The 11,407-nt window shown below is 44.4% G+C and overlaps 1 protein-coding gene across 11 annotated transcripts in view; it reads left to right on the forward strand.

Moving 5' to 3' along the window:
* Window positions 1-10,727, forward strand: part of LOC130282958 (histo-blood group ABO system transferase 2-like) — a 94,882-nt gene extending 84,155 nt beyond the window's left edge. For all 11 annotated transcript variants that reach the window (XM_056531990.1, XM_056531997.1, XM_056531989.1 and 8 more), the window contains 2 exons: window positions 3,389-3,517; window positions 9,578-10,727. In XM_056531990.1, coding sequence (XP_056387965.1) covers window positions 3,389-3,517; window positions 9,578-10,262 — 814 coding nt within the window. In that variant the 3' untranslated portion in view covers window positions 10,263-10,727. The remainder of the gene's footprint in view (window positions 1-3,388; window positions 3,518-9,577) is intronic.
* The last annotated feature ends 680 nt before the right edge of the window (window positions 10,728-11,407 follow it).

Here is an 11,407-nt window from a genome sequence, read left to right on the forward strand (position 1 = left end):
CATGAAAGATAATATATCACTAGTCTTTTTTTGTTGTTGTTAAAGATGAATGTCCAGAATTATATAAAAGGGTCTGCTTTACAGTGTCTGCAGAAAATGCTATATTTGTTAGGGCAGTTAGTATTACTCAACTCCAAGAATCCCTTCAGGTTCATAACTGTTCCCTGAAAAGAGGAAGGAACTGTTGCTGCAAGTTATATACAGTAAATAGTATTTCCATATTCTCTTATTTCTATATTCTCTTCAAGTACATTATTTGCATTGTAGTTGTGTCAAGAATTATTGTTTCAACCTAATCAGAGGAGAAAACACCCCTCCTACAACTTAAAGGAGTAGTCTAGTGAAAAGTATCTTCCTCCCGTTGTGCCCGGGCTGCAAAAAAAAAAACCCAGAAAACAAACATTATCTCGCCTTCCTCTGTTGCGCCACTATAGCGGTTTGGTCCTTCAGTCTGGTCTTCTTCCTTCTTCCGTGTGCACGGATCATCTCATCACACTGTGGTCAGCGTGTCGCTGGCCACAGCGATGTCCCGCCTTGGCTGGTTATAGGCTGAGCGCAGTGTCATGTAAGGAGCCCAGGCAGCAGGGAGAAGGCAAGGCCCAGGCTCCTTACATGACACAGTGTTCAGCCTACCACCGGCTGAGACAGGACATCGCTGCGGCAGGTGATACACTGACCGCAGTGTGACGATCTGTGCACATGGAAAAAGAAAAAAGACCGGAACGGAGCACCGAACAGCTGTAGCGGCACAACAGGGGAACAGAAGAAGGTGAGTTAATGTTTGTTTTCTTTTTTACAGCCTGTGCACAATGGGAGGAAGATATTTTTGACTAGACTAGTCCTTTAAAAGGGCTGCCTGGGAAGCAGAAAAGGTTCTACTGCTTATGCTCCCCGTCGCTCCACTACCGGTTTCTGGTCACCTCAGTAGTATACTGTAGATGGGTGCATGATGTCGCTGCAACATCAGCAACATCAAACACGTAATGTTCAGGACAAGCAACCGCCCCTTACATCTCGGAACAGGACACTTCAGAGATGACCAGGGAGTCGAATTGGAGCAGAACAGGTAGGACCTTTTCTGCTTACTGGACAACCCCTTTAACATATATATACTAGCTGAGTACCCGGTGTTGCCCGGTTTTTCCTTCCTAATCCTTGTTGGCGAGGAAAACAAACAAAGGAGGAAGCTTTTGAGTTCATATCCCATCCTCATATATTGTTGTCATATCCCAACCCCATATCCAGTCCTCATATCCCATCCTCCTATCCTGACCTCCTATCGCGACCTCCTATCCCGTCCTCCTATGTCGACCTCCTATCTCGACCTCCTATCTCGACCTCCTGTCTTGACCTCCTGTCCCGTCCTCCTGTCTCGACCTCCTATTCTGTCCTCATATCCCGTCCTCCTATCTTGACCTCCTATCCCGACCTCCTATTCTGTCCTCATATCCTGTCCTCATATCCCGACCTCCTATCTTGACCTGCTATCCCGACTTCCTATCCCGACCTCCTATCCCGTCCTCATATCCTGACCTCCAATCTCGACCTCCTATCCCGACCTCCTATCCCGTCCTCATATCTCGACCTCATATCCTGACCTCCTATCCCAACCTCCTATCCCATCCTCATATCCCATCCTCCAATCCCGACCTTCTATATCGACCTCTTATCCTGACCTCCTATCCCGACCCGTAATATGTGTACCAGGTATTGAAAAATCTCCAGCCGTACTGAAGTTATGAGGGAACATACATTTCCCATTGATTTGCATGGGACTTTAAACTAAAAACCCCAACCCTCACAAAAGGGGTAGTTAAGGGTTAAATTAACTATCCTCTATTTTAAGTGGACATATAAGTAACATGTGACCAAGTATTATCGAAATATCTCCAGCCGTTTGGAAGTTATGCAGTAACATATATTTCCCATAGACTTGTATAGGACTTTAAACAAAAATCCCGCCCCTGGCAAATGGGGGTGGTTAAGGGTTAAATCCTCTATCCTATGTTTGTTGTTGACATATAAGTAACATGTGTGCCAAGTTTCATGTTAATATCTTTAGCCGTTTGGACGTGATGCTGGAACATACACACATAAATACATACATACACACATTGAGTTTTATATATATAAACTAGCTGAGTACCCGGCGTTGCCTGGTTTTTCCTTCCTAATCCTTGTTGGGAAGGAAAATAAACAAAGGAGGAAGCTTTTGACTTCATATCCCAACCAACTATCCCGTCCTCCTATCCCGCCCTCCTATCCCGCCCTCCTTTCCCGACCTCCTATCCCGTCCTCCTATCCCGTCCTCCCATCCCGACCTCCTATCTCGTCCTCCTATCCCGTCCTTCTATTTTGACCTCCTATCTCGTCCTCCTATCCCGTCCTATCCCGTCCTCCTATCTTGACCTCCTATCCCAACCTCCTATCCCATCCGCCTATCCCGTCCTCCTATCTCGACCTCCTATCCCGACCTCCTATTCTGACCTCCTATCCCATCCTCCTATCCCGACCTCCTATCCCGACCTCCTATCTCGACCTCCTATCTCGACCTCCTATCTCGACCTCCTATCCCAACCTCCTTTCCCGACCTCCTATCTCGACCTTCTATCCAAACCTCCTCTCCCGACCTCCAATCCCTACCTCCTATCCCGTCCTCATATCCAGTCCATCTATCCCAACCTCATATCTCGACCTCCTATCCCGACCTCCTATCCCGTCCTCCTATCCCGACCTCCTATCCCGACCTCCTATCCCGACCTCCTATCCCGACCTCCTATCCCGACCTCCTATCCCGACCTCCTATCCCGTCCTCCTATCCCGACTTCCTATCCCGTCCTCCTATCCCGACCTCCTATCTTGACCTCCTATCCCGACCTGTAATATGTGCACCAGTTATTGAAATATCTCCAGCTGTACGGAAGTTATGTGGGAACATACATTTCCCATTGATTTGCATGGGACTTTAAACAAAAGCCCTGACCCTCACAGATGGGGATAGTTAAGGGTTAAATTAACTATCCTATATTTTAAGTGGACATATAAGTAACATGTGACCAAGTATTATGGAAATATCTCCAGCCGTTTGGAAGTTATGCAGTAACATATATTTCCCATTGACTTGTATGGGACTTTAAACATAAACCCCGCCCCTTGAAAATCGGGGTGAGTAAGGGTTAAATGACCTATTCTATGTTTGTTGTTGACATATAAGTAACATGTGGCCAAGTTTCATGTTAATATCTTTAGCCGTTTGGACGTGATGCTTGAACATACACACATACATACACACACATACACGTTGAGTTTTATATATATAAATATTAAAAAGAGTCTGGTATTTCTGGTTATTTTGACGTCATTCTTGTATTTTTTTTTTCTTTAATAGAAGAATGGCTCTCAATGTCCTCACTCCCTGGCTTGCCCCAATCATCTGGGATGGAACATTCAACATTAGCACTTTAGATACCCAGCACAATGGTACAAGAATTGGACTGTTTGTATTTGCTGTCAAAAAGTAAGTATATTTTGAAAACTATCTGGAGAAAAGGGAAAACCAGCTGCTAGAATATTTTTATAGCTCTATTTTGCAAAGTGATAAGTGTACACAACACAGGAATTACCCCAGAACATCCTGTCCTCTTTTTGGATATTGTACTTGTCAATGGAGTGTACAAACTTAAGAGTACTCTGTAGTCCATATTTTTTAATGGCTAAGTAAAAAGAAAAATTACAAGCTTTCATTTTATCTAGGCCTCTTTATAAGGCATGATGCAAGCTTATCAAAATACATATGTCTCTTGATCAGGCATGATAAAGAGACCTAGGTAGCCTTAAAAGCTTACAATTTATTATTATCTTCAGTTAGCCATTAAAATGTATAAACCACAGAAGACTCTTCCAAGCATCATTACAATATTCAGGGCAGTGACTGATATCACTCCATACCTTGAGTTCAAATGAAGACAAAGAGAGACAGGATCGCACTCACCAGGAATACAACTCTTTATTCCGTCACCGATACGTAAGGCATATACACAAGTAGAGGCAAGGGGGGGGGGGGGGGTTGGGGGCAGGAGCTCCGGAACAAGTTGTTTCACGCCTGTTTGGCGCTTCCTCAAGCCGGTGGAAGCACCAAACAACTTGTTCCGGAGCTCCTGCCCCCCCCCCCCCCCCCCCCTGCCTCCACTTGTGTATATGCCTTACGTATCAGTGACGGAATAAAGAGTTGTATTCCTGGTGAGTGCGATCCTCTCTCTTTGTCTTCATTTGAACTTGGATTCTACCTGTTTATGGAGACGCACCGATATATAGGCAACCCTCTAGCTAGCTCCGCAGCCCCCTCGGATGCAAAGAGTGCCAGTAGACTTTATTTCTGGTAGTGCCGGGTCCATTTTCTCCTTACCTTGATAAGACACTCCATACCTTGACCACTTTAGTTTGAATAAAAAATGTTAAAGGGGTATTCTGCAAAAAAAAATATTTCTAAATCCATTGTTTTAAAAAAGTTGTGTAACTTTGTAATCTACTTTTCTAAACTTATTTCAAGCTTTTTTTTATTTTAAAAAGCTGTGCGAAATACAGAGCTTTATGTCTGATTTTTAAAGAATTTATTTGCAAATTATGGTGAAAAATAAATGTTTGGTCACCTACAAACAAGCAAGATTTCTGACTCTTACAGACCTGTAACTTCTTCTTTAACCCCTTAAGGTTTTTCCGTTTTTGCACTTTAGTTTTTTTCCTCCTTACCTTTTAAAAATCACAACCCTTTCAATTTTCCACCTAAAAATCCATTTTATGGCTTATTTTTTGCATCACCAATTCTACTTTGCAGTGACATCAGTCATTTTACCCAAAAATTCACGACGAAACGGAAAAAAAAATCATTGTGCGACAAAATCGAAGAAAAAACGCCATTTTGCAACTTTTGGGGGCTTCCGTTTCTACGCAGTGCATATTTCGGTAAAAATGACACCTTTTCATTATTCTGTAGGTCCATACGGTTAAAATGATACCCTACTAATATAGGTTTGATTTTGTCGTACTTCCGGAAAAATCATAACTACATGCAGGAAAATGTATACGTTTAAAAATGTCCTCTTCTGACCCCTATAACTTTTTATTTTTCCACGTACAGGGCGATATGATGACTCATTTTTTGCGCCGTGATCTGAAGTTTTTATTGGTATGATTTTTGTTTTGATCGGATTTTTTGATCACTTTTTATTCAATTTTTAATGGTATAAAAAGTGACCAAAATACGCTTTTTTGGACTTTGGAATTTTTTTGCGCGTACGCCATTGACCGTGCGGTTTAATTAATGATATATTTTTATAGTTCGGACATTTACGCACGCGGCGATATAACATATGTTTATTTTTATTTACACTGTTTTATTTTTTTATGGGAAAAGGGGGGTAATTCAAACTTTTATTAGGGAAGGGGTTAAATGATCTTTATTAACACTTTTTTTTAATTTATTTTTTGCAGTGTTATAGATCCCATAGGGACCTATAACACTGCACACACTAATCTCTCATCCTGATCACAGGCATGTATTAACACGCCTGTGATCAGTGTTATCGGCGCTTGACTGCTCCTGCCTGGATCTCAGGCACGGAGCAGTCATCCGTCGATCGGACACCGAGGAGGCAGGTAAGGGCCCTCCCGGTGTCCTGCAAGCTGTTCGGGACGCCGCGATTTCACCGCAGCGGTCCCGAACAGCCCGACTGACTAGCCGGGATACTTACACTTTCGCTTTAGAAGCGGGGGTCAGCTTTGACCGCCGCTTCTAAAGGGTTAATACCACACATCGCCGCGATCGGCGATGTGTGGTTATAGCCGCGGGTCCCGGCCGTTGATGAGCGCCGGGACCGACGCGATGTGATGCGGGGTCAAAGCGCGACCCCGCTTCATATGGCGGGAGCCGGCGCAGGATGTAAATATACGTCCTGCGTCGTTAAAGGGTTAAGAGTCTCCTCTGTCCTCCATTCATTACCTGTATTAATGGCTGTTTGAAATTATCAGTATAAAAGACACCTGTGCACAACCTCAAACAGTCACACTCCAAACTCCACTATGGCCAAGACCAAAGAGCTGTCGAAGGACACCAGAAATAAAAATGTAGACCTGCACCAGGCTAGGAAGACTGAATCTGCAATAGGCAAGCAGCTTGGTGTGAAGAAATCAACTTTGGGAGCAATTAGAAAATAGAAGACATACAAGACCACTGATAATCTCCCTCGATCTGGGCCAACTTGGGTGGGGCTTATAGCCTGTCTCCCTCCTCCCATTGTATGTGTGCCCAGCCACACTGGAGGTAATAGGGAGCAGGCTGTGAGTCGGACCTAATGCTGCTGTAATTGCCCGCTGGCCCCTGGTATTGCCCGTATGTCACAGGTAGGTTTAGTGTTAAGTCCGGTGCCACTTGAGAAACCTTGGTGTTGGTGTGCGGGCTCAGGTATGTCCTTCATATAAGGATATACTGGCTAATGTCTAAATTTTAACATCAGTTTGAGGGTTTACATCGACCATAGTAGTGCACCTAAATTTATGTATTGCTCCACGCAAGATCTCACCCCGTGGTGTCAAAATAATCACATCACACGGGGGACCTATATTATGGACTACACTAACTTTACAGCCCCTGTAGCATAGTCAAATAAAAAAAATTCCTGGAATACCCCTTTAATTTCTTTTGATTATCTCACAGCTGACAATGGATATCAAAGAAAAAAAAAAGCTGTGATGTTGAAAGAACTGCCTGTAGAGCTCAGATACAGGGTTGTTTAGGGGCACAGATCTGGAGAAGGGTACAAAAAAATGTCTGCTGCATGAAAAGATCCCAAGAGCATAGTGGTCTTCATGTTCTTAAAGGGGTATTCCGGGCAAAAACATCTTATCCCTATCGAAAGGATGAGGGATAAGAAGTCTGATCTGATCGCCCGCCGCTGGGACCCCCGCGATCTCCCTGCAGCAGCCCGCATTCTAGGTGTAGCTGCGTCTGAAGTTTCGGAAATTCTGAGATGGGGATGTGATGTCACGCCATGCCCCCTCCATTCATTTCTATGGGAGGGGGCGTAATGGCCGAAATGCCCCCTCCTATAGACATGAATGGAGGGGGCGTTGCGTGACATCACGTCCCTGTCTCGGAAGCACGGAGGTTTCCGAAACTTCAGACGCAGCTATGCATAGAATGCGGGCTGCTGCAGGGAGATCGCGGGGGGTCCCAACGGCAGGCCCCGTGATCAGACATCTTATCCCCTATCCTTTTGATAGGGGATAATATGTTTTTGCCCAGAATACCCCTTTAAATTGAACAAGTTTGGAACAACCAGGACTGGTCATCACACCAAATTAAGTAATCAAGGAGAAGGATCTTGTTAAGGGAGATGACCAGGAACCCAATGGTCACTCTGGCTGAGCTCCAAAGATCCTGTGTACACTTGGGAGAATTTTCAGAAGGCCAACCGTCACTGCAGCATTCTAATCCGGGCTTTATTGCAAAGTGGCAAGAAAAAAACCTTACCCCAGTAAAAGGTATGAAAGCCCACCTGGAAATTGCAAAACAGCACTCAAAGGACTCTCAAACTGTAAGAAACAGGATCCACTGGTCTAATCAAACCAAAAATATACTGAATAGTTTTTTGTCTCAATTCTAACTATGATGCCTAATACCATTTCTACAATGAAGCATGGTGGTGGAAGCATCATGCTTGGGGGGGGGGGGGGGGGGGTATTCTGAGGCTGTGACAGGGTAGTCTGGCCAGGGTTGAGGGAAGGCTGAATGGAGCAAAGTAGAAAGATATTCTTAAAGAAAATTTCACACTGGGCTGAAAGTTCATCTTCCAACAAGATAATGAGCACGCAGCCATGACAACACAGGAGTGGCTTAGGGACAACTCTGTGTACGGAATTGAGTGGCTCAGCCAGAGCCCTGACTAGTACCAAGTCAAACATCTCTTGAGAGGATGTGCAAAGAATTATGGCAGACAATTCCAAAATCAAGGTGTGTAAGCCTCATACCCAAGAAGGCTGGAGGCTGTAATCACTGCCATAGGTGCTTCAACTAAGTACCGAGTAAAAGCTCTGAACATTTATGTCAATGCAATATTTTTTTGGGTTGATATGGCCAAAACCAGACAGTCTTGCCACTTGGAAGTGGAGTCTAAGTAATCCCCTGGTTTTCACCCTTTATCTTTGTCCAGGATGTGAGAGGTGGACTTCATCTGCAGGGGAGATACTATGGCAGTAGGCCAGAATGCCCCGGTTCCAAACACCAGGGATACAGGCAGGAGGGACTCTGACGCTGTAGATGGTAATAGTGCATTAAAGAGAGTTAGATGTAGCAGAACTGAGTTGATATTTTTTAGCAGAGCGGAGTAGTTCAGAAGCAGTCAGGTGGTAAGCTCACTCAGAATACAAAGACATGGCTGACAGCAGGGCCGGACTGGTCTACCGGGATACCGGGAAACTTCCCGGTAGGCCGCTCACCCTGGGGCCGGCCTGTGCTCATTCCCAGACCTGACCCGTTCTTATAGATCGGAGCGCGGTCGGGCCACCCATGCACACTTGCATACAAGGGCCTGATACAAGTATCAGGACTTTGTATGCAGCCAGGGCCGCCGTTAAGGGGGTATAGCCAGTACTCCAGTAAGGGCCCCCGCTGCACCCACCTGCAGATGCCGCAGCACAGAAGCAGGGGATCGCTGTATACTCAGCAGTCTCATGCTTCCATGGCCGGTCCAGGATGCACTGAACTATAAGCACGTCTGTATAGTTCAATGCGATGCTCGGGCTCGGCTGATTGACCGAGCGAAGAGCCATTGGCTACTGGCCCTGTCAATCACTCTTGTGGGCCGCCCACATTGTGCAGGCACCGACAAGAGGCCTGGGCTTCCGTCCTCTGCGCTCCGGCAGATGAATGACATCATCAACATGTGCCGGATCACAGACTGGTGAAGAAGACAGAAGAGAAGAGGCCATGGATCACGCGGGAGCCAGGTAAATATGTTTCAGAAATGATGCACACAAACACCTTTGTTGTAGTAAGCTTCAATGTTTCTCAGGCATCAGGGAATGCGTGGAGCAGTGTTATATAGGCTGTGTCTGGCAGGGATTGGTGGAGGAATGGAATCAAGGAATTTTTCCGCTGTCATGGGGCAATTGGCATCAGCCTCATGGTGTTTTTATTTTGCCTTCCTCTAGATCAACAGAGTAGGGTTCTAGGTTGGACTCGATGACTCTTGTCTTTTTTCAACCTTACAAACTTTGTATGTATAAATTGTGGAGTGTAGAGGAGCAAGATGCATGATATGGATGGCTGTATGGATAAAAGAGGTCATTGTAAAACGTTTTTGATAACCAACTTGGATTTTAGTAAGCTTATCTGAAGTAAATGTTTAAAGTTCAAAATACTGAGAAGAATACTGAACAAAATACTATGTGTGAGCATAGCCTTACATTTCGGAGTATGTTTATGTTGTACTGAAGGACAGGGATGGTTTAAAAAAAAAAAAAAAAAAGCTTTTCAGTGCATGGTTTTGGTAAAATAATGCTAATAATGTGTTTCTTTCAGGTATATCAGGTTTCTTCTTCCACTCTTGGAGTCTGCCGAGCGTTACTTCATGGTTGGTCACAAAGTTACATACTATGTATTCACTGACAAGGTCAATGAAGTAGTTAAACCCAAAATGGCTGAAGGTCGCATACTACAACTGCACAATGTGATTGCTGACCAACGCTGGGAAGATGTGTCAATGAGAAGAATGGAGATCCTTACTATCTTTACTAAGACGCAGATGCCAAAGGAGATAGATTATCTTGTGTGTACTGACGTAGATATGGTATTCAATGATCACGTAGGAGTCGAAATACTTGGAGACTTGGTTGCTACAATCCACCCAGGATATTTTCTTGCTGAACTAGAGGAATTTCCTTATGAGCATAGACCAATTTCTGCAGCATACATTCCATATGGGCACGGAGACTTCTATTACATGGCTGCTCTGTATGGTGGAAAAGTAGAAGAAATTTACAAACTCAGTGTGTCGTGCCATGAGGGTATTGAGGAGGACAAAAAAAAGAATATTGAAGCTGCGTGGCAAGAAGAATCTCATCTGAACAGATATCTGGTGTACAATAAACCAACCAAAGTACTTTCACCTGAATACATCTGGAACCATGACCTACCTAATGGTGACTTAATCAAGAAGAGGCGGTTCTTAGCTGTGGCCAAAAACCACCAAGAAGTGAGAAACTAAAATGCTGTAAATATAAAATATCATCCATGAAAAATTTCACATGTTCCACTAGTTAAGAACTCAAAGCAATTCTTGCTTTATATGTATGTGCTAAGTGGTGTTTAATGGCATGGCCTTAAAAGGGGTACTCCGCTGCCCCAGCGTTTGGAACATTTTGGTCCGAACTCTGGAGGGCTCGTGATGTCACAGCCATGCCCCTCGTGCGGCCCCGCCCCTTCCCATAGACTTACATTGAGGGGGTGTGGTGTGACATCACAAGGGACCCAGCTGCAGGACCTCCGCGATCAGACATCTTTTCCCTATCCTTTGGGGATAAGATGTCTAGTGGCAGAGTAGCCCTTTAAGGACATTGGGCTTTACTTCATGATCAGCTGGTATTGACTGATCCTTTGTTTAAATATATATTTTTATGTCTCTATCACCCATATTTCACTTAAAAATAGCATATTAAACCTGCTCATTGTCTTTTTCATCCTCTCAGAGGGAGGGGGCGTGTACTTCTCTTGCCTGCACTGTGCATGACTCAGCTTTCTTCCTCACTCTGCTCTGACTCACTGCCTGGCAGCCCTGCTCTGTAACCCTTTCCACTCTGTTTTTATGCCGTACATGTTACACAAAGAGGAGGAATGATTATTCAGGATTGCCTGTACTCTACTGAAGACAATATGGTGACTGTATAACTTAGATCTTCCTAAATTAGTGCAAAAGTTTAGAGCTAAAAGTAGTTTTTTTATGCATAAATTTTTTATGCATAAATCAGTTCTATATGTTCCTATGTCATTCATGTGTGCTGTCACGTTTGGGCAGGGAAGAGTGAAGCCCTAAACTCACCCACTCCCACTTGCTATGTCTACTGGCGTACCTGCCCTAGGCGACAAGTCCACAACCACAGTGACAGTCCCTGCCTGAATAAGTGCAGGGAGTCAAATGTCAGCAAAACAAACTATAATACAGACGGAGGTCGGGACACTGTATGGAAACACACACACTAAAAGTAAAAAAAAATAACTAAACATACACACCTGAATAAGCCACAGTCCACACGCCGAGTCAGTACTAAGATATAACCGATATGCCAAACCACAGAAACAGGAGAAGAGTCAGAGACCAGACCCAATGGGTCAAATATGGCAGAAATACAAGAT

The sequence above is a fragment of the Hyla sarda genome, chromosome 7, assembly GCF_029499605.1.
Source record: "Hyla sarda isolate aHylSar1 chromosome 7, aHylSar1.hap1, whole genome shotgun sequence".
NCBI classification, from domain to species: Eukaryota; Metazoa; Chordata; class Amphibia; order Anura; family Hylidae; genus Hyla; species Hyla sarda.